This window comes from Populus nigra, chromosome 19, assembly GCF_951802175.1.
Source record: "Populus nigra chromosome 19, ddPopNigr1.1, whole genome shotgun sequence".
Taxonomy (NCBI): Eukaryota; Viridiplantae; Streptophyta; class Magnoliopsida; order Malpighiales; family Salicaceae; genus Populus; species Populus nigra.
The window spans coordinates 10,240,831-10,267,187 of record NC_084870.1 but is presented as its reverse complement, the minus strand read 5'-3'; the positions used below and the strand labels follow the sequence as shown (position 1 = coordinate 10,267,187).

The window sequence follows — 26,357 nt, the reverse complement described above, 5'->3', positions numbered from 1 at the left end:
CAACTTGACACGAAGTGCATATATTTATCCTGGAGTGCATATATTTATCGTAATACTTTAAAATTAAAATATCATACAATTATATTCTTCTTTCATATCGTAAATGTTCATAATCATGTCCATATTCGCAATAAAAAATAAATACAAGTTTGGCCAAATATAAATTATAATATTTGGATAGAAAGTCCAGAATGTGAATCGTTAATGCTTGAAATTTCGAAGTAGATAGCAAGGTAAATATGCATAATCGATAATCTTTTAACTAAAATAAAATAAAATTGAGGCTCCTTCTCCAGGAAAGCAACGTTCCACAAGGCCTTTAAAGCTTCCTGGAGGGAAAGAGCAATGCTATAAGATGATACAACCAGGGAGCCTTCACGTTTCAGTAATTAATTATCAAAGTAGATGCATGGAATGAGAATTGAAGGATGCATGAAGAATGAAAGACCCAGAAAACAAGCCATTCATCTGTTACTTAAAATGGCCTGTACTGATTCTATTTTTGTCACTTGCAGAACGTCAATCGAACCATCAGAAGAAGGGGTACCTGGCGCACATGAACTGAACTATCATAGGCAACATCTTCAAGGCTAAGAGAAAACAGAATTGGCAAGCACAGCAAGTCACTAGATTGAAAGAAATGCCAAGGAGGAGTAAAAAAATGGAGCTTCGTATTTTTAAAAATTCTCATTTGACATTACGTTGTAACATAAACGAGGACGCAGGACGATGTTGACAGATACGTTCGCCGCAGTAACAAGTAATCTTCACGCTATAAAGAATCCAGGAACATGAAAATATAAGCCAAACCTTGATTGTCTTTTAATTTTTACTTTTCACGAGGGGTGTGATCCTAACGAGTCATGATGTTCAGACAAGAAACGACCACTACCATCCAGCCTTGTTGTGATAATACCCTGGATGGCAGGGTAGTTTCTTGTTTGAACATCATGAAACAACAGTATCTTGATTGAGAGATTAGCCAGCAAAAATTGCTGTAAGTACCATTCCTACACTACAACGAAGACTGCTGAAAATCTAAGAGAACTATTATGAACAGAACAAATTCTCAATAATAATTTCATAAAATAACGAATAATATAATTTATACACCTGCAGACAAAAGGTGCATGAGTTTTGAACTACAGACTGATATCATGAATGAAGACTGAGAGATGATAATGGGATGGGGTTTCTCCTATATGCCCGTGAAGAACTTGTTGATCGGAGCAGGAAGTTTAATCATGAAATCTACATATTCATGACCCAGACCATTGAATCTGCTAAATAAGCCGAATATAAATAATGATGGCGAGAGGCCGAACGAATGTCAAATTATATGGATCATAGCGTACAATTCAGTGTCCAATTAGGCGACCAGGAGCAGATTATTGCACTCTTCACCATGATCTCTGGATTAAGCCTTTCATTTGGCCTTAAATATTTGAGCAGTCCAGTACAAGGCCGGTAGATCAAGATAAATAAAAAATTGCTTCAAGATCATTTCTCAGCATTGGAGAGGCTATATGTAACTTACCCCATGCATCCATATTAATTTATTTATTTACTGTCATTTAATCCCACTATAAACAGGTGCGTGGAACAATCACTGAGTTGTTCACTCTATTACATGAAAAATTAGTTGCTCTTAACACTTCGCATGCTTCAATTGAGCACTGGTAAAAGAAGGATTTCTACGCGTGTATATATTCTGTACAGAATATCCAGTTTATAACGTTATTTTGTATAGAAAATTGTATTCTTAAAACTTCATTCTATCGAAAGCTACCAACTTTATTAGCCAATATTGAATAAAATGAATCATTTTTCAGCTGTCGAAAATCGGATGTTTTGTCAATAATATAAATCTCGCACCATGCCAAATTCAGGCTTCTTGAAATTAACTATATATTACAGAACGGTTTTAAGCATACATTGACTGTGTCTTCACATTATCAACACCCATCATTGCAAGAAAACCATTGAAAAAGGAGGGAAAGAAAGAAAAAACCTAACACCAGAAGAGTAAAACAGATGTAGAGTGGAAGATGGGTCCAACACTTCGAATCTTCCATTCTAATGTTATTCGCATGGTAGAAAATCACAGCTATAATTATTGGCGATGCATCACATAAGGTAGAATTTTGCGTTGGGCAGTCAGTCTTCAACTTGCCAAGTGATTGTAGAAACTGATGATGAGAAACAAGTGCTCCATGCTATCAATTTGTGACAGTAGCTTGGGTGGTTAGAAGAGCAAATGTTGCCGCAGAGTGGAAAGCCAGAGCGACTAGATGTTTCAAATGTCTTCTTGACTGGGTTTACAGCCACCCAGATGAACTTCGTTGTATTCTTGTAAAAGATTTCCCTAGTGGTTGAATGAATAGCCTGTTCTGCTGTTAAAAAAAAAATTGTTCAGTGCAAGAGACAAAAAACATTATAGAAACTTCACTATATATATATGACATCTTGAAAATACATCAGACGCTTGAATAAATTACCTGAAAATACCTGCTTCAACGGTTAGTTTCTTCTTGCACCGTTTCTGTGAGCTTTCTTCTTTCTTCCTTTTGTTTTCAGATTCCATTGAACTTCGAACATCCTCACAAACCATGCCAGTTTTCTTGTTCTAAACACTATGTATCCCACTGTAGCTCCAAGCACAAACCCACATCCATACCCCATCACAACTGCTTTCCATCCAAATCCATCTCCGAACAGTGATGAATCATCTCCTTCTTCGGAGTTTGATGGTGGTGGTTGTTGTGTCTCACCACTATTGCATTCCTTTGAGATTTGAAATCCACACAAGCCCGAGTTTCCTTCGAATGAGCCCTTATTGAACGTGTTGAACTGCTTTCCTTTAGGTATGGGTCCCTCTAGCTGGTTATGTGAAAGGTTTAGGACACTAAGAAATGTTAGATCTGCCAACTGCATCGGAATCCTTCCCGCAAGCAAATTTGAAGAGAGATCTAACGATTCCAGATTGGCCAAATTCCCCAATGAAGGTTGAATATATCCTGTAAGAGAGTTGTGAGAGAAGTTTAGCTGTCTAAGTGCATTAAGCTTTCCAATCGACTCTGGTATCTCTCCAATAAAGCTGTTGTGCGACAAATCAATGGATGCGAGGGTACTTCTAATTTTCGCAAACTCAATTTCCAGCCCTTTCCACGTCAGTTTTACAGAATAATCATAACTGATGTTACTAACCTTCATGTAAATCATATCTTGATCCAAGGTCTTCATTGCTTCCAGACCGTTGAAATACCCAGTTGGCAATGGTCCACTAAAATTATTGCTGGAGATGTCAAAAATCCTTAGTTTTGAAAAGGTGTAGTTGGTCGTCGGACCTTTCACAAACCCATGGAGTTCGTTGGATTTTAGAACAAGAACCTGTAGCTCTTGAAGCGTATCGAGAAAGTAGGGGAACTTGCCTTTTATCTTATTGAAGCCAAGATCAAGAACCTCCAATTGTGTACAGTTGATCATAGATGGTGGTATTTCCCCTTCCAATTCGTTGCCATTGAGATTGAGATATCTCAAGTTATTCCCCACCAAAAACCTTGAAAGGATTGTGCCTTGGAGATCATTCATGCCAAGATGCAAAACTGAGAGGCTGCTGCTAAAGTTCCCCAGACATTGTGGTATAAAACCACTCAAGCTGTTGTTGGACAAGTCAAGGACTTGTAGGGCTGTCAGCTTACAAGCAGAAGAAGAAATCTCTCCTGTTAACTTGTTGTTGGATGCAAGTTTAAGGACTATCAACTTCTCTTGATTGAAAACTGAACTTGGAATTGGGCCATGCAAGTGGTTATTGCTCAAATCAAGCAATATTAATGAATTGTACTGGAATTCACTTAAATTCCCAGTGAATAAGTTGCCATGGAGGTCCAAATACTGCAGAGAGGGATGAGAAAACAAAAAGGACGGTATTGTGCCCGTGAACAAGTTATCAGATAACATGAGAGATGTTAGATATGGAAGGCTACTTATTTGAGGAGAGATAGGGCCTAGCAATTGATTATCTGATAAAAATAAACGTTGAAGTTGTGTCAGGCTACCCAAAAAATCTGGAATCTGACCCTTGAAATTATTGGAACTAAGATCCAACCAATTGAGATTCACAAGGTTTGCCAGTGATGATGGGATGCGGCCACTCAAATTATTAAATGAGAGATCTAAATCAATAAGCTGTGTGAGGTTACCAAGTAGGGCTAGATTTGATCTTTCGCTAATGTTACAGTTTCTGAGAACCAGCTTTTTCAACGACTTTAGATTATTGATTAAGTCATTCTCGATAGAAATTGAGATTTTCGTATCAAAAAGAGCCAACTCCTCGAGGGAACTGCTCACATTGGAGGAAGGAAAAGAACCTGTGAGGCCTACGTTACCCCCCAAATTGAGAAATTCAAGATTTGGTAGGAGAAAGATGTTAGCTGGGAATTTCCCTCGCAACCCACAATTCCCGAAAGAAAGAAATGACAAAGAAGACGACAAATTCTTCAAGGAAGTAGGTACAACCAGAGACATATTTACCGACCGCAAACGGAGTTCTCTTAACTTGGTTAGGTTTTGAACAAGCTTGTTAAGAGAAGATGAATCTAGTGTCAGATAAGAGTTCCCGGAGAGATCAAGTGAATCCAACTCAGAGAGCTGCTCAAAATCAGATGGAACCAGGCTTGTAAAATTGTTGAATCCGAGATTCAAGGTCTGGAGGTGCTTAAGTTTTCCTATAGAGAAAGGGATGTGACCCCTCAAGTTGTTATATGAAATGTCCAACACAGTGAGTTGTGTGAGGTTGCCAAGCCGTGGTAGATGTATTGAAATCCCCGTCATTGATAGATCCAAGTATGAAAGAGCATTACTCACATTGAATGGTGGAAAAGAGCCAGTAAGGTCTATGTTCCCCGACAAATCTAGCAGCTGCAAGTTTGATAGCCCAGGAACGTTACTTGGTAATTTCCCTTGGAATCCACAGTCAACGAGTTGGAGTGATGACAAAGGAGAAGAAAGATTCATCAAGGAACTGGGTACAACCAATGACATGTCTACCTCGCTCAAAAGGAGTTCTCTTAGCTTGGTTAGGTTTTGAACAAGCTTGTTAAAAGGAATTGGTCCTAGTGCCAGTTTGTTATTATAAGAGAGATCAAGTGAAACCAGTTTGGACAGATGAGAGATTTGTGATGGAACTGGGCCAGTAAAATCCGAATAGTTTAGGTTAAGATGTGTCAAACTGGAAAAGTGGCCAAACTGAGATGAAATATGAGAGAGATTGAAATCATTGTAAGCGAGGTCAAGCTTTTGAAGATGATGAAGGGAGAAGAGAGTGCTATTGGAATGGAGAGTGCCATAAAGCATGCTGCAAGCAAGGTCAAGCCCAATGACTTGCCCACTCTTGATGTCGCAAGTCACCCCATCCCACAAGCAGCAATCTGTGCCCTCTTTCCATGACTCTGTCTTGGCATTTGCACAACCCTCAAAAGAAGCATAAGGATCAATGAGAAAAGATTCTTTGAATTGGAGCAGATGAATACTTTGGTCACGGGCACATAATTGAGCTGAAGAGGAGAAATTTGAAGACAAGGATGAGGAAACTGTTGGATTAAAATGCAAGAGAAACAAAATTAAAGACACAGACTGAGTGAACCGTAGTAAACATCCCATTTTCTCTTTCAGTATTCAAGACAGTGGACGCTGAATGAAATTAAGGTGCTATAGCACTCGGGTAGACGGAAATCAAAATTGTGATTAGTACTTTTTATAGACAGCTTGATGTGCGACTCAAATTTTTGCAGTAATTATAAAATCACTAATTGCAAACAGTAAGATTCCTGTCGGCTTTCCTTTTTTGGCCCATTATTCTGCAAGACAACAGTGTTCTTGCAACTTGCTCGGTTCTTGAAAAAAAGCAAGAGTGTCAAATCAACTGGCCCATTAATTTTTTATTTATTTCCAATGGATTACTAGGGCTGCGCTGCTAAATGTTTTACTGAAATTTATAAAAACATCTAGAGGAAGACAAAATTGTGGTCACAGTTTTGAAATGATCAGAGGGGTTTTCCTGAAGTATAACTCACCAATGGAATTTCTTAAAAGCTTCCTTTGCCAACTGAGATTTTTTTCACATAAATTCAAGTAACCATTTAAAGCAAAGGCCCCTGCGTCTAGCTTATCCAGTCCTTTCCAACTTTCCTTCTTTTTTTTTGTTAGGTTTTCTTTTTATTTTTTTGAAAATACAAGATGCATTTCTCCCCAGAACAAATTATTAAAAGAAATCAAGAATAGGAAATATAACATGCTTTTTCTGTAAATAAAAAAGGGAATTTTCTTGGTGAAAATCATTATAAAACTACTAAACTTTCGATTAAAAAAAGGTCGCATTTAAACTAGTAAGCCCAAGTAACTAAAAAGAAAACAAGTTAATTAATAGTTTATAAACCAATGGGCCGTAGTGGTAATAAGTTCCTTGCACCTGCAAAACGGGTTCAAATCGTCCTAGAAGTATTTGAGCTAATAAAATAAATAAATAAATAGATAAAAAAAGCCTCCTTACGAAAGGAGCCAGTGTAGCCCCTCATCCTTGACTTGAAAACCGGGGCGCCTCCAGCCGACAGCCAACAATACAATTCTGTCTTGTATTTGAAGTCTTGGCATTGCTCTTCTGGACCATTTTTGACTTGAAACAGGACAACTTGGTCTAAAATGGTTTATTTTAAGACATTCTTTCTTCGGACACTCGTTGGCTCCTTCCTGGCTGCGGTGGCTCCAGGTCAATTCCTTATTAAAGAAGGGGAAGGATCCATCGAACATTGAACCTTTGTGAAGCCAGAAATAGAAGGTGTGGACCTTACCACATATCATCACATATTGCAAAGCAAATTCGGCTCCTGATTCAATCTCCTACAACATTCGAAATTATCCCCCCTTTTCATTAAATTAATGGAATCTCTTACAAAAATTTTTAAAAAAATATATTTGATTAAAAAATTATTTTTTCAGTTTTAATTTGGGTCAAAACTAGTTATTTAAAAAGTATATTTTTATCAGAAATCAACTGGAAATAAATAAAAAATTAATATGAACCTTTTCGTTAATAAGTAGAAATATTCTTAAGAGAATAAATTAAATTTCCGTTCAGATTACAAATAAAAAATTAAAAGTATTTCCTAGTGCAGTTCCAGTGGACCTTCAATGCTAATCCATCATTTATTCATATACACACACACTGTATGTGCAATTCCAGCATTGAGATGTTATATATATATATAACATCTCAATGCTGGAATTGCACTGACAGTATATTCTCCTAAGTATGTTAGATTGATCGTTAACATAAATCTTCCTTGTCACAAGTTTCTCTTTGCTTTTTTTAGTTTTTAATTTAATTTGTAGTTATTGGCCATAACGAAAATCTCTCCAGCACTCTAAGTGTCGATACACGACGTCGGACGACGACTCCTACTTTTTTGTTTATTTAACAAAAAGAGTTTTTTCTCAATTGGAGGAAACAAAGATTTTATTGAAGTCGTCATCTAGTAATTTGAGGGAACTAGAAATCCCAAATTAGACACTGGTCCCAGAGATTCGGGTACAGGGTTAGTTATGATTAAGGGAAGGTAGACACCACCCTTAAAACATCCTTTCAATAGAAAGGTTACCCTTACTTGTGTGTTTTTTGTTTGATTCAAATGCGATTATATTTTGGGCTTATTTGTATATTTTTTTAAAATGATTAACGTCGGTCCCTAAAAATAGAAGACACGTTAAAAATGACATCAGTCCCTAAAAATTAGGAGACTAGTCTAAAATATTGACGTTTATCCCTAAAAAGGAGAGTTACGTCTGGGTTACCAAAAGAAATAATGGATATAATCCATTATATTTTGGGTTTATTGGTATTTTGATTTTTGACATCGGTCCTTTTCTAAAAAAGAGACGTGTCGACAAATAATATTCGTTTATAAAAACAAATTTTATTTTGATATTATTGAGAAATGGATATAACCATATTCGAGAATTGGGCTTTGGACCCACGAACAATAATATGATAAAATGGGTGTTGGAACCACGTTGTTTTTTTATATTTTTTTTGTTTTTTTGTTTTTTTACATGCAAGAAAATTTATATACAAAATAAAAAAATGTTAGAAATCTCAAAAAATTTACCTGAGTGTCACTGTATAGGTAAAGGACTGAAATACCCTCGGATTGCTCGAAAAATTATGAAAATGCCACTGGCGGCGCGTGTGACTCACGCGCGATTGTTGTTGGTGGCGGCAAAAATTTCCGGCGAGATTTCTGACCAACCGATGGTCGATCCTGGTAGATCTGAGGTCGAGGATTCTGATGGTGGTGGTCTCGATGGCCGTTGATGGCTGACGAAGGAGAATCGACGACTTGAAGCTTCGGTGGCCGGCAACGATCGCGGTCTTTTTACGGCCAGATGAGGCGGAGAAAACGATGAAAACCACCGGGGTTTTTCTTTACAGCAGGGGAGAAACCTTTCTGTGGTGGTGCGGAGGCTGGAGACGGCCGGAAAGTGGAGATCGGATGAGAGAGACAGCGTCGCCAGCGAGAGGAGAGAGGGAGTCCGAGATTACGCTATGGTGTGAACGCGTGTATGGTACACCGGTACCGCTGAACACTGTGCGCCGTTGGATCTCGGATGAAACGATCGGATGGCTGTGATTGGCTAGATCTGCAGGTTGATCGGACGGTCTGGATGAGCGGATCTTTGATCTGGTGTGGCGCGGTGCACCGAAAGCTCGGTATACCGGATGACGTGGCGCAACATGATCAAATCTTGGAATATTTCAAGGGCTGAGATGTGTCAGGATATATTTGATATTTTTCAAATTGTTTTTTTTTAAAAAACAATATCCTACTTTCCTGAAGAAAAACTAAAAAAAATATAACAGTATCAAATCAGTTCTTTCTCTTCTTCTCTTTCTTTTTTCTTTTCCCCTCTCTCTTTTTCTTCTTCCCCTGCTCTCGTGGCTATTTATAGCCAATGAGCAGGGGACAACTCACATCAACCTTCCATCTACCTTAAATAAAAAATTATACTAACATAACTGCTATTTGTATAATTAAACTGCTCCGTTGATAAAATTTACTTTTGAATTATTGATTTTGTTTTATTATATATAATAATAAATATTTCTATAGATAAAATTAAAAATTCAAATCAGTATTAGAAAAAGCCACTTTCAACTGCAAAAAATAAAATACAAAAAAAAACATTTGATGGGTATCAACCCGGTGAATCGGGTTTTGGTCGAAAATGATGGTTTTTGACCCGAAACAGCTCGAAACTCATTTTTTACCTTGGTCGACATGGTTTGACCGGTATTGACCCGGTGAACTCGGTTTTGGTTGGAAATGACGGTTTTGACCCGAAACAGCCCGAAACTCATTTTTTACCCTGGTTGACATGGTTTGACCCGTATTGACCCGGTGGACTTGGTTTTGGTTGGAAATGACGGTTTTGACCCGAAACAGCCCGAAACTCATTTTTTTTATCCTGGTCGACATGGTTTGACCTGGTGGACTTAGTTTTGATGGAAAGATGTGGTTGACTCGAGAAAAATATATTTTTAATTTTTAAACTTTTTCTTAATTTTTTGGATTTTTATAAATAATAATAGAAATAAAATAACATTCAAGAAAATCTTGGTGAATCCAAAATTGGATTACAACACCAAGAGTAGTTGCATATGCCTTTTAGTTTCTGAAATTTAGATCTGTCCCTGATTTATTGGAAATATATATGTCAACTAATTTTAGAAACGGGATTTATTAATTAGCTCACAGTTTTCTTTGGTAAGTGATCAGGGATCGTATTATTAACACCAAAAACAAGAACAAGCTGCTATGACAAGAGCAGCAGGAGTAAAATCAGTTCATGGTTTCTGCGCTGTTGATTTTAGTGGCCAGTTTCTAATTAAAAAAATAAATAAATCCCATACTCGCTCTCTAGCACTGTGGTTTTTCACGCGAGCCTATATACAAATATTTGTACTCATGGGTTTATGATGAGATAGCATTAATGGCCAGCTTTTTATTTGTTGATATAAAGTTAATCGCGACACTCCAGACAAAAATTAATATTCAGTTCATAATATTAATTTTATTAGTCCTAACATAATACATATATATAAAAGCAAAGGCATAGGAGCATCATAGAAGAGAAGATAGCAAGCTCTTTATTTATTTTGCATAAACTTCAACAAAGATTACACAATTTCATGGAACCAAAACCAAGAAAAATCAAGGCCTGATCATGATGCTGGAAGTTAATTTATTTTTCTTACATAAATGTATATAGCTCGAATCGAATGAAAATAGCATACAGACATATGACATGACTAGGTGCTGTCGGTACTCTTAAGCACGTATACAACCTTGCTTGCCTTCAATCTTCAATTTGGGCCACAATCAGATTGCCTAACAGAAGATTCACAATTTTTTTTTGGTTTATTTGGTCCTGGCTTTGGACTGGGGTGGCAATTTTGTTTGCTACGACCGCATGGAGGTCCTGAATTGACGGGGCCAGATCCCCTATATGGATCTGCAAAATTTTATATATACATCTTAATCAATAATATGTTTTCATGTTATGATCACAAACTCAAAGTAAAGTGTGGTATCTACCAAAATACTAGTTTCATGGTGAAAATATTGTTCCACGAATAAAAAGTAAATATTAAATGCTCTGCGATAACAAACAGCTAGCATCTTAATTAATTCATAGCATTAATTAAGTCATGGTCCTAAAATATATGCATGCAAGATCATACACAAACACAGTACACACTTACGAACTGCTTAGTTATCTTAAACTAAATAAAAGCAAATAGAAACAGGTTAGTTTTTCACCTTTCCCGACCTGCACCAATTCTCGAGCAGCACTGGTGGATGAGGGAGAGAAGACGATGGTGGTTGCTAAGAGAAAGCATAGGATAACAAGAAAGGCTTTCATGTTGGAAATATTTGTGTTTATCTGCATGGTCATTGCCTCTTCGTTGCCACTCTTATTTATAGCCACCATGCATGCATGATCTTAAGTAGCGGCTTTGGAAGGGAACTGACCTCGAAAGTTCACATGCATGTGCACAAGACGAGATTATTGATCACCGCGTCCACTCCTTTGTATTATTGAATAAGACAGCTTTGAAAAGTATAAGTGCATTTATAATAGTAACAAGTTGTTATATATATATATATATATATATTCAGCGAAGTATAAAGCCCATGCATGGTTAAATATATAAGTAATCAAAATATAAATCTGAAAGGCAGGATATTTATCTAATTATATTTGATAAATTTATTTATTAAAATAATTTTTTATTCAAATAAATAAGAATAATAATAGTAGTAGTAGTAATAATAGTAGTAGAAGAAAGAGAGAATTAATTGAATTGATTGAATAAAATAATAATAATATAAAAAAAACACCAAGGCTGCATGTTAATTACCAGTGGCAAGTCGTCTCTCTAAAGTCAGGAAAAGAGAAATGTTGTAATTTGAATGTGCAGATATGTTCGTTTTCGAATGGACCTCTATTTTTCTTGTACGCCTGTAAGCCAGTGGGAGGGAATCCAGAAAATGTCTATCCAGCTTCTCGGTTCAGTGGTCGTAAGTTCCTTGCACCTGCAAAACGGGATCAACTCCTCCGAGAAGTATTTGAGCTTAATAAATAAATAAATAGATAAAAAAGCCTCCTTACTTGACTTGAAAATCGGGGCTCCTCCAGCCGACAGGCAACGATACAATTCTATCTTTGCATGCATTAAAGTCTCTGGCATTGCTCTTCTGGACCCTTTTTGACTTGAAACAGGACAACTTGGTCTCAAATGGTTTATTTTAAAACATCCTTTCTTTGGACACTCGTTGGATCCTTCCTGGCTGCGGTGGACATTATTGTAAAGTCTCTGTCAAGTCTTTATTAAAGAAGGGGAAGGGTCCGTCGAACATTGAACCTTTTTGAAGCCAGAAGTAGAAGGTGTGGACATTATGTCAAATAATATATTTATTTTGTTTTATTTATTAAGGATGGAATAATATTTTTAATTTAATTTGTATATAAATTTTTTGTGTTTATGTTGAAGGAAAAACTTTGAGACAAATGAATTTAGAAGAATTCTAGCCTTTTTTTTTCATATTCGTATTTATTTTTGTATTAATTAAATTTTTTTAACATAATATGAAAGTTAGTTTAATAAAATGAGGTTTAATCTCAAATACAATTTTCACGGATCCAATTATTTTGGTTTTTATCTTCGTTAAAGGAATTTTTTTTGGAATGATATTTTATTTTCTGCATCTGTAAAATCTAGTATGGATGAGAAACCTTTTACTTTGTATAAGATAGATATTTAGGATTTTGTTTCTCTAATATTATTGTTGATTGTTATTGAATATATAAAATCAAGATTAGTTTTAATAAATTTATTAATCAATACAAACTAGATTGATTGTAAAAAAATAATCTCAATCTTACAAAGCAGATTCGGCTCTAAAAAACCATCTCTTTGCTGGTGTGATGCCACAATATCGCATGTAATAAGGTGAAGAAAGAACCTTGACATGTAGCGTATACCTTGAAATCAAATCCCATCTGCTATTATTTTGTTCATAACCCTTATTTATCATCAAACCTACTACACCAGCAATACAAACTAATTTAACCAGTGTTTGTGTTTGGGTACGTAGTTCTAATTATTCCTATACTATTAATTTAGAAACTATGAATATTCTATTTTCTAGTTAGGTGTATAGCTTTCTTACGTATAAATAACCTGGTAGACATATTGCTCAAGATACAAAATTAACAGTTCCTTGTGTTTTTCTCTTGTAATGTATATCATAGCATTATCTTTTTTCTTTATTTTATCATCTTTTTTTGATCGTTATATTGCTAGAATTGCACAGACAGAATCTCCTAAGTATGTTATATTGATCGTTAACATAAATCTTCCTTGTCACAAGCTTCTCTTTGCTTTTTTTAGTTTTTAATTTAATTTGTAGTTATTGGGCCATATCGAAAATCTCTCCAGCACTCCAAGAGTAGTTGCATACGCCTTTTAGTTTCTGAAATTTAGATCTGTCCCTGATTTATTGGAAATATATATGTCAACTAATTTTAGAAACGGGATTTATTAATTAGCTCACAGTTTTCTTTGGTAAGTGATCAGGGATCGTGTTATTAACACCAAAAACAAGAACAAGCTGCTATGACGAGAGCAGCAGGAGTAAAATCAGTTCATGGTTTCTGCGCTGTTGATTTTAGTGGCCAGTTTCTAATTAAAAAAATAAATAAATCCCATACTCGCTCTCTAGCACTGTGGTTTTTCACGCGAGCCTATATACAAATATTTGTACTCATGGGTTTATGATGAGATAGCATTAATGGCCAGCTTTTTATTTGTTGATCTAAAGTTAATCGCGACACTCCAGACAAAAATTAATATTCAGTTCATAATATTAATTTTATTAGTCCTAACATAATACATATATATAAAAGCAAAGGCATAGGAGCATCATAGAAGAGAAGATAGCAAGCTCTTTATTTATTTTGCATAAACTTCAACAAAGATTACACAATTTCATGGAACCAAAATCAAGAAAAATCAAGACCTGATCATGATGCTGGAAGTTAATTTATTTTTCTTACATAAATGTATATAGCTCGAATCGAATGAAAATAGCATACAGACACATGACATGACTAGCTGCGGTCGGTACTCTTAAGCACGTATACAACCTTGCTTGTCTTCAATCTTCAATTTGGGCCACAATCAGATTGCCTAACAGAAGATTCACAATTTTTTTTTGGTTTATTTGTTCCTGGCTTTGAACTGGGATGGCAATTTTGTTTGCTACTGCCGCATGGAGGTTCTGAATTGACGGGGCCAGATCCCCTATATGGATCTGCAAAATTTTATATATACATCTTAATCAATAATCTGTTTTCATGTTATGATCACAAACTCAAAGTAAAGTGTGGTATCTACCAAAATAATAGTTTCATGGTGAAAATATTGTTCGATGAAAAATAAATAAATATTAAATGCTCTGCGATAACAAACAGCTAGCATCTTAATTAATTCATAGCATTAATTAAGTCATGGTCCTAAAATATATGCATGCAAGATGATACACAAACACAGAACACACATATGAGCTGCTTAATTATCTTAAATTAAATAGAAGCAAACAGAAACAGGTTAGTTTTTCACCTTTCGCAGTGCAAGTGGATATTGAGGGAGAGAAGACGATGGTTGCCAAGAGAATGCATATGATCACAAGAAAGGCTTTCATGTTGGAAATATTTGTGTTTATCATTGCTTCTTCGCTGCCACTCTTATTTATAGGCGCCATGCATGATATTGGCAGCTTTGGAAAGGAACTGACCTCGAAAGTTCACATGTGCACAAGACGAGATTATTAATTGAGCACCGTGTCCCACTCCTTTGTATTATTGAATAAGACAACTTTGAAAAGTATAAGTGCATGTATAGTAGCATCAAGTTGTTAAATATATATATATATATATATATATATATATATATATATATATATATATATATATATATATATATATTCAGCGAAGAATGAAGCCCAAGACTAGCTGGTCGACTTTGCATGTGGACGACGACTCCATTTTTCATCAAGAAGGTAATTTCTAAGCAAAACATATATAGCACGTGTGTTTTTTTTTTTTTGGTTGTGATAATCGAAGTGTATTATTGCAAAATGTTAGGCATAAAGTGAATGGCTAATATAAAGATTAGGGTACGTAGTTTGAAATCTGAATTCTTGAAATAGGGTTGTTTTGTGCTTATTTCTTGAAATAATTGCCAAAAAAAAAAACAAAACACCAATTTTGCCACATAAACAGCTTTGAGGATCGCATGAACAAGAAAGCTTTTCCACTTACATGTTCAAACTAATTCAATTAACAATACAACTTAAAAGTTCATATTCATAAAAACTGACAAAAAAATGATAAAAATGATTGACAGACCCTTATCAAAGCAAAATGTTTTATCCTATATAGAAAATCTCATCGTTGTATTGTACAGAAGAGGTTAGGGATTGGAAAAGAATAGCATGGAATTCTCATTGTTGTGTTGGAGATCCTCTGTTTTGACTGCAGCTGATTAATGTAAAAGTTATGGTTCTTTAATTTGAAGATGATATGCCGGCTTCAGATTCTTTTCTATGTTCCTGTGGTGGTGTGTTCTTAAGGATATACCATGTACTGATGGCCACTGTTCGTCAAGTCCCTTTTGCCTTCGCAGTTGCAGATCGCTAAGGTAGAAAGGGGGCTCGAGTCGTTTTTACTCGGAGACAGATTAGGGTTTTACCATCATAATGTGAAATTTTAGATTGTTAGGCAATGAATGCTTATATCTTTTTATTACGTCATGTAAGCTAATTGACGAGGAAGAAAGTATGCACCGCTGCAAATTAAAGAACATGTATGCCAAATTGATGTGAAGGTTTTCCCCAATATTTTCCGGCTTTAGAATAGACATGGAGTATTGAAGTTTGGAGGCAAAAAATTGATTTGGGCCAACGACACGGGGAGGGAGAAGAGGAAATACACTCCCAAATCTATCTTTGATTTCCTGGTTAAATTAAAATTAGTATTTTTTTTTTATAAAAATACCTCTTTATTATTAACAGAAACTAATTGAGGTTCCCCTCCTCAAAGAGCACTGTTTAATAGTCCTTTATTTATTTATTTGTTTTGTTTTTTTTAAGGTTTAGTTTTTTCTTTAATTTTATTTTTTAATGAGTTTTTTTTTATCTCGGTTTTATAATTTAGATTGTGAATTTGATGGGTTAACTTGAGTTTTTTTTTTTATTTTTTTTTCAATTTTATTTTTTAAAATTTTGTTGATTTGAAATTGAGTTTCGTGATTTTTTTATTTGATTTTTATAAGATTATTGTGGTCTTATTACCCAAATCACGAGTTTGATGCGTTCACTTGAGTTATTTTTTGAGTCTTTTATTTAACTATTTTTTTTTAATTTTATCTTTCAATAATGGATTGATTGAGATTTAAATTTTATAATTTATTTTGATTTGATTTGTATAGTTATTTTAGTCACATGAATTGCATTGCGTGTTTGGTAGGTAAATTCAAGTTGACTCAAGTTGTTTGTTTTCTAGTCTTTTTTAATTGATTTTTTCTTTCAATTTTATTATTTGATATTGGGTTAATTGATACTTGAATTTCATAATTTATTTTAATTTAATTTCTATGTGGTTATCTCGGCCTTATTATTCGGGTCGTGAATTCAATAGCTTAATCCAAGTTGACATGAGTCGATCCAATATGTTTTTATTAGTCGTTCAGGTTGTTTTTAGACCTATTAAGTTAATCGAGTTATTTTAAATCAACCCTCGCATGGTTAAAATAAATTTCTAGTAGAAAACATGTTAGCAATATAAAGATATTTTTTTACGTTAAAAAAATTAATCTGAGCAACAGTATAACCTAGTCATATTTATGTATACTTAAAAACATTAAAATTTCATTATAGTAATGAATATTAAATGTAAGTTTTTTATATTTTGGATCTCAAAATTTTTGAAAATACCATTAAAAAAAACTAAATCCGTTATTATTTTTCATAAAATATTTTCTAGAAAGATTAAACGTAGTAAAAAACGAGTGCTTGACCAAGTTTCTACATTTATGCCCCAACCCCGAACAAACCAAACCAGTAACGCGCACATGGATTCGGCGGAGACAGCCGCGTTTCCAGGAATCAACCTCAATCTGCCTTGAGAAATTCTACTACACTTTTTTGTCACTACACCGAAGTCCTCCTTTTGTGCGCCCATCATTCGCCGCTACTCGTTACAACCGCCGGTCCATTATTAGTACATGGTATTTGCGATGCTGATGTTGGTCATCAATTCCATTAAATTATATACTTTAATTTGACTAGAACTATAATTTTTTTGGAGTGTAAATAAGGTAATTTTTTTTTATAGAGAGAGATATGTGAACAATATACTAGTATCAACGCAATTTTTTTACGGACAATTTCAATTAACTTGTACGGTCAAAAATAATAATAAATTGTACAATTCAACTCTAACTAAGTGCATTTGAAATTTTAAAATTGCGGTGAAATGTGCTTTTTAAAATAGTTTTTTATTTTAAAATACATGAAATAATTAATATTAAGTTCATTTAAATGTTGAATCTTATCACAACTCTCTGCCATGGTTAAATATAAGTAATCAAAATATAAATCCAACAAAAAAATATTTTAAGAAATCAATTATTCAAAAAATATACAATATAAAAGAATGAGAATAATACATATGGATATGTGTAATCATATTCGAATTTCATCATTGTCCGAGCGGGCACTGTTCCTTTAACAATGCCCCCCCTCTCTCTCTCTCTCTCTCTTTTTCAAATATTTAATTTTATTCTCCATATATTTACCTATATTTCATCTTTGTCCCTAATGCTTAAAGTTTTTTCAATATCACCCTTATAGTTTTCTCAACCATATAACTTCATCAATATTTCACTACTACATGTTACTGCATCTCTGGACTTCCTGCTGGTGCCTTCCTTGGTTACCAATTTAAGCTTGGTGTAATTCAAGGGATGTTGTCTTACAAATAATATCCATTCATCTCCAAATTAACTGGAAAAAAGAAGTAAGTTTATATTTCGATCGCAGATAATAGACATCACAGATTTCTCAATATAAAAATGATGACATGACTAGCCAGCACTCGGTGACTGGCAAGGGTGACAGGTATGAAGAAACTTGGTGCCCTTCGAATATTTAAGGCAGTTTATGAGAATTTAAAGCATGCATAACACATATCCCAGCACCTGAATTTGTTTGCTCCGTTAGAAGCTGCAGCCTGCAGAAGCACAAGATTGGAATGCAGGGATGATAAATTAAGCAACCTAAGAAACGTGCTTCATCTTCTAGCATTTCCTTTCCTTTTGGTATAATTGTCAATCATTTCTTGCAGGATTAACAGATTTGCTAAATATTGCAGGTTTTGCAAGCTGAGGAGCGCATAAGAACCTGGGGAAAGTCAGCCTGAGGCCCAGCAACTTATTTAGAACCCACGATGTTTAATTACTGACTCGATGTATATAATGTCGAAAGAATCATAGATGTTTGAGAATTGAATGATTGGTGGTGGGAAAACAATTCTAAAGAAAGGTGTATCTCAGTGACGAAATCAGAATCTTCTTCATATCTGCTCACATTAGAAAGCAATCCTTCTCCTGAAATTTATTAACTCATATATTTTTTTACTGAAAATGGTGTCCCTTCATCCTTTTCTTTGAAATTTCGTGTTAGTATTCTTTTGTCTTGAAAAAATAGTTGAAACCAGATTCATCTCCTATCCTCTAGTGCATATTCTAAACTGCAAATTTGATTAATCTAAACTGCAAATTTGTTTCATAAAAATTATGATCAGTTGCTAGTATGTGCTGATAAAAAAACAGTAAAAGCTGACCATATAAAATAAAATTTATCCATACAAAAAATAAAAAAAATTATAAATAAATCAAAAACTCTTCAAATAATTTATACAATTCTTAAAATTTGAGGATCAAATGTATTTTTTTCAAAACTTATAGTATGTCATTCATTCATGTTTGGTGTTTTTTCATTTTGATTTTGTTTTTATTTTTATTTTTTTATGAAAAATCAAAATCAATTAATTTTTAATTAGAATTAAATTACCCAAAAAAAATTAAGAATCAAATTAAAAAACAAAAAAATCTTGCCCACAGTAATAATATAATAATATGAGTAAGGATGAACACTGTAAACCTTTTAAATTTATACTTGTTTTGAGTTGATATGCTACGAAGCCTTTTTTTTTCTTTTGGATACTTGAGGGGGCCAAAGGCCTAAGGCCCAAGCAAAACAAGAAGCCTGTATCCCATGCCTCTTTGTTCTTTAACAAGCCGCTCCAAAATAAATAAAGCTAGGAGCTTGATTGAAATATACATTTGGTTGCCCGAATCTTAATTATAGTTTTGACAAAATTGAAGGAAAGTAAGTACTCCCAAGAACCAAATTGAAGGTATTGACATGGCAGGTGCATTTTGGCAAGGTTATATAAAGGTGTGTAAGAAGGCACGCCAATAACATAATATCTCCTAACAGGATAAACAAAGTCTTAACTGCTACTTCTCTTATCTTCAACTGAAAACCACAAACAGAGGTACAAGTTTTCCATTAATGGATATTCTGAACCCCACAAAACCCCTTAGCTCATCTCTATTCAACACCCATTTTCGCAAACCCAATCTTCTCCTTAACTCCAAAATTCTTAAGCTCAAACCCCAAATTCACACTCTTTACAGCAACAACAACAAGAGAAGTAGACTTTCTGTAACCATTGTAACTTGTAGCAAGCTCAAAACATCTAAAGAGATCAAGGACAAGGACAAGAACGCGTCCGGGAAGATTCTTCTATCGAATTCAGCTCCACCTGTTTTGTCAGAGGAGAGTGATGGTGGTGGTAATGGAGAGAAAGTTCCAGTGAAGACAGGAACTGGAGCATTGGGGTTCTTGAAGAGGTTGCCTAGAAAGGTTTTGGCTGTTTTGTCTAATTTGCCTTTGGCTATTGGAGAGATGTTCTCTATTGCTGTGCTAATGGCTCTAGGTATGTTAAAACCTCTGTTGGTGTTTAGTCTTGCTGTCTTCAGAAGGTTAATTGAAGTGTTAGTGTCAGAAATGAAATTTAAGTGCTAGAATTAGAGCATCATTGGTTGTCTTGAATTTGTTCATCAGGTGTATGCAATGTTTATGCAGGTACTCTTATTGATCAAGGGGAGGCTCCAGAATTCTATTTCCAAAAGTTCCCAGAAGAGAGTCCTTTGTTAGGATTCTTCACTTGGAAGTGGGTTCTCACCCTCGGGTTCGACCACATGTATTCATCCCCTGTTTTCCTAGGAATGTTGGCTCTCTTAGGAGTATCTCTTATGGCCTGCACTTACACCACACAGATCCCCCTGGCCAAGGTTGCGAGAAGGTTTGATTTTTGGCATCTTGCTCTATTAAACTAGGAAAGAGGAAGTTTCCTGTTAACACAGCTTTGTTGTTAAATGCAGGTGGAATTACTTACATTCTGCTGATGCTATTCGTAAACAGGAATTTTCCGACAATTTGCCCAGGGCATCAGTTCAAGATTTGGGTGTTATTCTGATGGGAGCTGGATATGAGGTTATGGAGTAGTTTCAATTGTGTTGCATTTGTGAAATCTCTTTTATTTTTTTAAACTATGTGTATTGCTTATAAGCTTGAAGCCTTGAACCATTGGACTGCATGATTGAGAGTCATGAGACTGGATGTTTGTTCTTCTCGTTATAGTCGCATTTTTCGCAACACTGATTTTGTCTTTTTTTCCTTATGTTCAGGTTGGAATTAGTTTATCGAACATAATGCCAAACATTACCTCCCTATCAGGCCGTTCATGCTTATGATGATTTTTAGTTATCCAGTGCAAGAAACACACATTCGAGATTATGTACAGAAGTATAACGAGTTACTTAATAAGCTCACTTCAAAAGCTATTAAGCATGAATACACTCATTTCAATTTCTGCTTGCAACAAATTGAACAGTTATATTGCCTGCAGATACTTTGTCCTGAGTTGCTAACAATAGCAACCTTCATGTTGCATTATTATCAGCTCCTCAAGCATTAGTACCTGATATATATGTTTTTGTGCTCACTATCCACAGTTTAATTAATGTAGGTATTCTTGAAAGGACCCTCTCTATATGCATTTAAGGGGCTGGCCGGTCGGTTTTCCCCTATTGGAGTACATTTAGCTATGCTGCTGATAATGGCAGGAGCAACTCTTAGTGCCACTGGGAGCTTTAGAGGCTCAGTTACAGTTCCACAAGGACTGAATTTTGTTGTAGGAGATGTACTGGGACCAAGTGGGTTTCTCTCAACTCCCACTGAAGCTTTCAATACCGAGGTTCATGTCAACAGATTCTACATGGACTACTATGATGGTGGTGATGTAGGTGTTGATTTTCTTTCACATCAGTGCCTATACATGCCTTTTCAGCTGTGCTTACTTGAATTTATATATGTGTTACATATTTTCTCTTATTTGTTGTTTCTTCTTGTAGATCAAACAATTTCACACTGACCTGTCACTATTTGACCTTAATGGGAAGGAGGTTATGAGGAAAACAATTAGTGTAAATGATCCGTTACGGTATGGTGGAATCACTATGTACCAGACAGACTGGAGCATTTCCGCCTTGCAGGTGCGCAAGGATGATGAAGGGCCTTTCAATTTGGCTATGGCACCATTAAAAATCAGTGGAGACAATAAACTCTATGGAACCTTCTTACCAGTAGGGGATGTTAACTCTCCTAATGTCAAGGGAATGTATGTATTTCTTTAACTGATTTTCTTCTTCTTCTTTTGTACATACTTCTTACACAAGAATTTAGAGAATAAATACTGTAATTGCTCACTTGTATCTATAACTAACATTCAGTTTCTTAGTCAGAGTAGCACTTTGCTATGATTATGATAGTGTTTTAGTTTTTCCATATCTGAGAATTTTCATATAGTTGCTTAATTTTTAAACAAGTCTCATGGTCATCAAGATAAATGGATCAAATTCTCGAGCTTGTTCACATGCTGCTGTTATTGGTTGACAGTCCCCCAAAGTTATTTTGTTTGCTGAAATTAGTTTTGTGTTTTATGTTTGTGCATTGCCATTCAGCCCTTTTGATGTTGATTTTCAGATCAATGCTTGCTCGTGATCTACAATCCATCGTCCTTTATGATCAAGAAGGGAAATTTGTTGGAGTGCGAAGACCCAACTCTAAGCTTCCGATTGACATAGATGGCATGAAAATTATTATTGAAGATGCAATTGGAAGCAGCGGTCTTGAATTAAAGGTCTAGACTCAAAAGACTCGCTACATCATGAATTTCTTTCAGTTGCGTGATAGTTACATGGAACTAAATCTTTTCGTTTGTACAGACTGATCCAGGTGTGCCCGTTGTGTATGCTGGATTTGGTGCTCTAATGCTCACAACTTGCCTGAGTTACTTATCTCATTCACAGGTGAGAATTATGTTCACATGTTGAGTCTATCTTACCATGTTTTCTGATGAATTATATAGGTGATTTCTGTTTAAACTTTGAAAGTTGTTTTTGAGATTGCTTATGCCTGATGGCAAGATTTATGCCATGATGGAAGTTAATTGCAAACTTTTGTGTTCATTTCGTTTCTTATTCCGGCAAATCGAAGATATGGGCTTTACAAGACGGAACAGCAGTGATTGTTGGAGGAAAGACTAACCGAGCAAAAGCTGAATTTCAATATGAGATAAATTTTTTGCTCGATAAGGTTCCAGAGATAGTTGAATCATCTCTTTCAAAGCAATCTGATGTTGCAAGTGGCTAGTTTTCGCAGCTCGAAATGAGATGAACACTTACAATGGGATTTACATGTGATTCTGAATTCTGAGGTAAAACCAAGATACCAGTCCTTGAAATCCAGCATACACTCTATCTGTAAGCCCGAGCTTGTTCCATGGAGTTTACCACTTTGCAGAGCCATGGATTATTCTTGTAAATGTATAGCTACAGGCATTATTATAGACGACACTACAGCGTGTGGCTGCTGGGGCCTGAACTCGAGGCCCTAGAGATTGTCCTTGATCACCCAGTTGCCTATCGACCATTTTTTGTACCCAAGAAAGATAAATTTAAACTTCAGGGGCAATCAAGTATTTATCACCAAAATGCAAATAAACAAAATATGACTCGTGTTCTTGCCCGATATTTCGTAGGGGTCTTCTTGTGAAAGAAGATCATTGTCGTTTAAGAGACCCCACTCGGCACTGTTTTACTACTGCAACCTCTATATTGATATTGGGAGCTCAACTCAAGAACTCAAGTGCTCGAAAGGATATTATATGGATATTTTAGAACCTCTTGTTCATGATACATTGATCTTGTGTTTAATGGTACAGTATCTGTCTGGCACTCTCTACTGCTCTGTATATGTAACACATTAAGCTTTAAGCTAGCTGTAAAGCTTCGTCACGTTTGATGTCGAACACCTTGATAAGGGCATCTTCGACAACCTGATAGAAATTGATTTAAAGGTAAATAGTATCAGTTTTTTACAAACATTCAACACCAGGTGTATAATATTAATAACATTTAGCACAACTGGAAACTTGAAGATTCGCGTGGTTTGCAGGAATGGCAATCCTACAATACCATCATCTCGAAGTTCAGAAATTGCATGTCTAGGGCAGAACAAATTATGGACAGCAAAAAATGGACAAAGGTTGCAGTAAAATTACCTTGTCTGGTGTAGAGGCGCCTGATGTCACACCAATTGTAATAGGGCCTTGTGGAAGCCAGTTCTCTTTCTCAACCAACTCCCCATGCTAGTAAGAGATGAATAAATGAGAAATCTATAATTGAAATCAGAAAATTGGTCAAAGAAAGGGAGCACGAGCAATTTCGCTTACGTTCAACTTATAAGCTATTTTGTTTCCTGGGCCTATCCTCTGTTCACTGTCAATCCAGTATGAAGGAATTCCGTGGTGCTCAGCAATTTCTTGGAGGTGGGAGGTGTTACTTGAGTTCCACCCGCCAACAACTAACATAAGATCCAACTTTTCCTCCACCAGTTTATACATTGCATCTTGTCGCTCCTGCAGATTAAACAGAAAAGGCTTGTATAACTATAAGATTAAAAAAAAACATGAACCCAATCAATTACCATAAAAGAACCTTGCTTTTAGTTAATTCGTAACTTGGCTTCATACATTTATACAATTGTTGTGGGACTGGGAGACTTGAAATTCTAATATATGATGTTCATTCCTTGCCTCTATCCTCTTCTCCTTTGAAAAAGGGAAGTTCAAGGTTCAAAGAGTTTTAAGGTTGATAAATTTTGAAATTATGATTAGAGATACGTGGTGAAGGGAGAAGAAAAGCACCATATGGAATTTGAATTCTATAAATTGTAAGAAGAAAGAACACTAGGTAAGACTCTCTAATGCTAAGAGTTTCACCAAACTCTAATGAAAAGCTGAACAAGTAGAATCGCGAGACTAGAAGAGAGGATCACCTGAGTAGCATCACAAATGGTGTTGAAGCTTAAGAAGTGATCATTTACATTTTCCACTCCATACTTGCGCATCATGATCCTCTCCACCAATTTTCCTGTCAAGAAAAGAAAAATGATTGAATCGGAGATCACTTGTGGCAATTTCTAAGAAAAAGATACAATAGCTTAACGTAACTAAAACTTACCAATGTCTTCTGTTTCTCCCTTGAGCATTGTAGTTTGATTTGCAATTCCAAGTTTCACCAGGTCACTATCAGGATCAAACCCCTTAGAAACTGCATTTTTAAATTTCTGCAACCACGCCAACAATTACATTAGGATTTTGTTTAGTATCCAAAATACCAAATCAAAGTTAACAAGAAAAAAAGCTTTACCTCTAGAAACTCCTCTCTGGTTGAGCTAGATCCATTAAGTTCACCCCCAAGAATGTAATCACACACATACATTGCCTGAATTAAATAGAAACTTCTCAGAGTTTTTGCATTAAAAAAAAAAACAGAGAGAGATCATGCACAACTCTTCCTTTATCTTTGTGAGTCGTGACTAACATGTTTAAAAAACATTCCAGGATTTTCTTATATACTGAAAGAAGAAAGGATATTAACCACCACTGGTATTTGGAGCATACCTCTTTCATATCCTTCACAATAATGTACTTTCCTGCAAAAGAAGCGGTTGCTACAGTTTCCTCATGAGCATATTTTCCATGAATAATTGAGGTATAATCTCCCTTCTTGTGCTTCTCAACAGTAGTCCAAACCTTCACATGATTTCAAAGCATATTTATATATGTCATTAAAAAAACACATATATTGAACATATAAATCCCAATAATTACAAACAATAAGCTAATATCATACGCTAAAACTCCATCCAATACATACCTTGGATACCCAAGGGCAAGTTGTATCAACAATTTGTACATTTTTGCTACTCAAAGTCAACATCTCATCCACTGCCGCTCCAAATGCAGGCAAAATCACAACATCACCACCATTTACAACTTCAAACTGTTTCTTCCCTTCCTCAACAGGAACGTTTTCAACTTCCATCTCCTCTAACCGCTGCAACAACAATAAAACACAGTACCATCACTAACCAGAAACAATTTATTCCTTAAATACCGAATCACTACAAAGAAATTTTTATCATAAATAGCTTTCCACTGCCACAATTCAGCTCGATTCCACTCCGATTCGCCAAATTGAAAAGAAAAAAAAGAAAATTAATAGCACCTTATTAACAGTCGGATTGTGGATAATCTCGTTAGTAATCCAAATCTTGTCATCAGGAAACTGTTTTCTGGCTTCGTAAGCAATCTGAACAGCTCGCTCTACTCCCCAGCAAAATCCATAAGCTTCGGCTAATTTGACTGTAACATTTCCCCATGTATACTCATAACCATTCTCCTTCAATTTCTTTATTATATCACCTACAAATTCAAACAAAACTCACTCGCAATTCAAGTTTCTCACGTCTTCTTAACTAGTTTTTCAAAAAAAATTAAAAAATATAATAATAAGAGATAACTTACTGGTGTACTCGCGATTCATGAGCTCAAGTGTCTCTTCTTTGTGGCCAAAACCTCTACGATTATAATTCTTGCTTCTTGTCAGGTTATGTCTGAAGACTTTGGCGTCAAATTCCGATTCCAAAGAGACTGAAGAAGTAGAGTCATCACCGCCAGCGCAGCGGACGGAGAAAGTGGTTCTACGGCGGCGGATAGGTACGCGATTGTCGGAGGAGAGGTCGGAGCGGAGTGATACGCGGCAGAGTTGGAGAGAGATAGCCATGGTGGAGATTGGTGAGGGGGGTGAAGAGACTGGCGTCCGTTAGTTAAGAGGGCGGAAATTATCAAATTAATGTGTAGCGTGCACCAATGGTGCGCATTTTTAGTAGAGGGGGTTTATAATAACGAGAGGATCTCGTGATCCATGTTTTTTTCGGGTTTTTTTCTTTTTAATTTTAATTTTGGACCGAGGGTTGATTTGTCGTTTTGCTGACAAGGATCGGCGTTTATGGTCATTTTTTGGATGCCAAAACACGTGGTTGTCAATGGAGGTTTAATTATTTTGAAGAAAATGAAATGCTCACCGATTCTGTTTTTATTTTTTTAAAAAAGTAAAATATTCTTGAATCAATTATATATATATATATATATGTGAATTTGTATTTTTTAAAGTAATATAGTAAATGAAAATCTAAATT

The 26,357-nt window shown here is 35.4% G+C and overlaps 3 protein-coding genes and 2 long non-coding RNA genes across 8 annotated transcripts; 1 reads left to right on the top strand and 4 right to left on the bottom strand.

Moving 5' to 3' along the window:
* Positions 1 to 1,877: 1,877 nt before the first annotated feature.
* Positions 1,878 to 5,750, bottom strand: LOC133680277 (receptor-like protein 9DC3). Of its 4 annotated transcripts, none has more exons than XM_062103113.1 (2): positions 2,499 to 5,750; positions 1,878 to 2,393 (listed from the first exon to the last, which is right to left on the bottom strand). In XM_062103113.1, exon 1 carries the CDS (start codon positions 5,659 to 5,661, stop codon positions 2,521 to 2,523), a length of 3,141 nt encoding a protein of 1,046 aa, XP_061959097.1. In that variant the 5' UTR covers positions 5,662 to 5,750; the 3' UTR covers positions 1,878 to 2,393; positions 2,499 to 2,520. The 4 variants fall into 4 exon arrangements, with proteins under 4 accessions (XP_061959097.1, XP_061959098.1, XP_061959099.1 ...); XM_062103114.1 differs by having other exon boundaries at positions 1,878 to 2,390; XM_062103115.1 differs by having other exon boundaries at positions 2,509 to 5,750.
* Positions 5,751 to 10,180: 4,430 nt separating this feature from the next.
* On the bottom strand, positions 10,181 to 11,224 carry LOC133680536 (uncharacterized). The gene is made up of 2 exons (XR_009836338.1): positions 10,875 to 11,224; positions 10,181 to 10,566 (listed from the first exon to the last, which is right to left on the bottom strand). It is a non-coding gene; the product is annotated as an uncharacterized LOC133680536 (long non-coding RNA).
* Positions 11,225 to 13,545: 2,321 nt separating this feature from the next.
* On the bottom strand, positions 13,546 to 14,402 carry LOC133680585 (uncharacterized). Its single transcript, XR_009836344.1, has 2 exons — positions 14,240 to 14,402; positions 13,546 to 13,931 (listed from the first exon to the last, which is right to left on the bottom strand). It is a non-coding gene; the product is annotated as an uncharacterized LOC133680585 (long non-coding RNA).
* A 4,665-nt stretch (positions 14,403 to 19,067) lies between these two features.
* On the top strand, positions 19,068 to 22,804 carry LOC133679677 (cytochrome c biogenesis protein CCS1, chloroplastic). The gene is made up of 8 exons (XM_062102349.1): positions 19,068 to 19,683; positions 19,833 to 20,052; positions 20,132 to 20,243; positions 20,779 to 21,051; positions 21,164 to 21,429; positions 21,795 to 21,951; positions 22,037 to 22,120; positions 22,308 to 22,804. The coding sequence occupies exons 1-8, from the start codon at positions 19,257 to 19,259 to the stop codon at positions 22,461 to 22,463; spliced, it is 1,695 nt and encodes a 564-aa protein (XP_061958333.1). The 5' UTR covers positions 19,068 to 19,256; the 3' UTR covers positions 22,464 to 22,804.
* Positions 22,805 to 22,959: 155 nt separating this feature from the next.
* Positions 22,960 to 26,040, bottom strand: LOC133679678 (4-hydroxy-3-methylbut-2-enyl diphosphate reductase, chloroplastic-like). Its single transcript, XM_062102350.1, has 10 exons — positions 25,684 to 26,040; positions 25,385 to 25,581; positions 25,034 to 25,213; positions 24,778 to 24,909; positions 24,524 to 24,598; positions 24,335 to 24,440; positions 24,150 to 24,244; positions 23,545 to 23,730; positions 23,374 to 23,460; positions 22,960 to 23,148 (listed from the first exon to the last, which is right to left on the bottom strand). Exons 1-10 carry the CDS (start codon positions 25,940 to 25,942, stop codon positions 23,083 to 23,085), a joined length of 1,383 nt encoding a protein of 460 aa, XP_061958334.1. The 5' UTR covers positions 25,943 to 26,040; the 3' UTR covers positions 22,960 to 23,082.
* Positions 26,041 to 26,357: the final 317 nt, after the last annotated feature.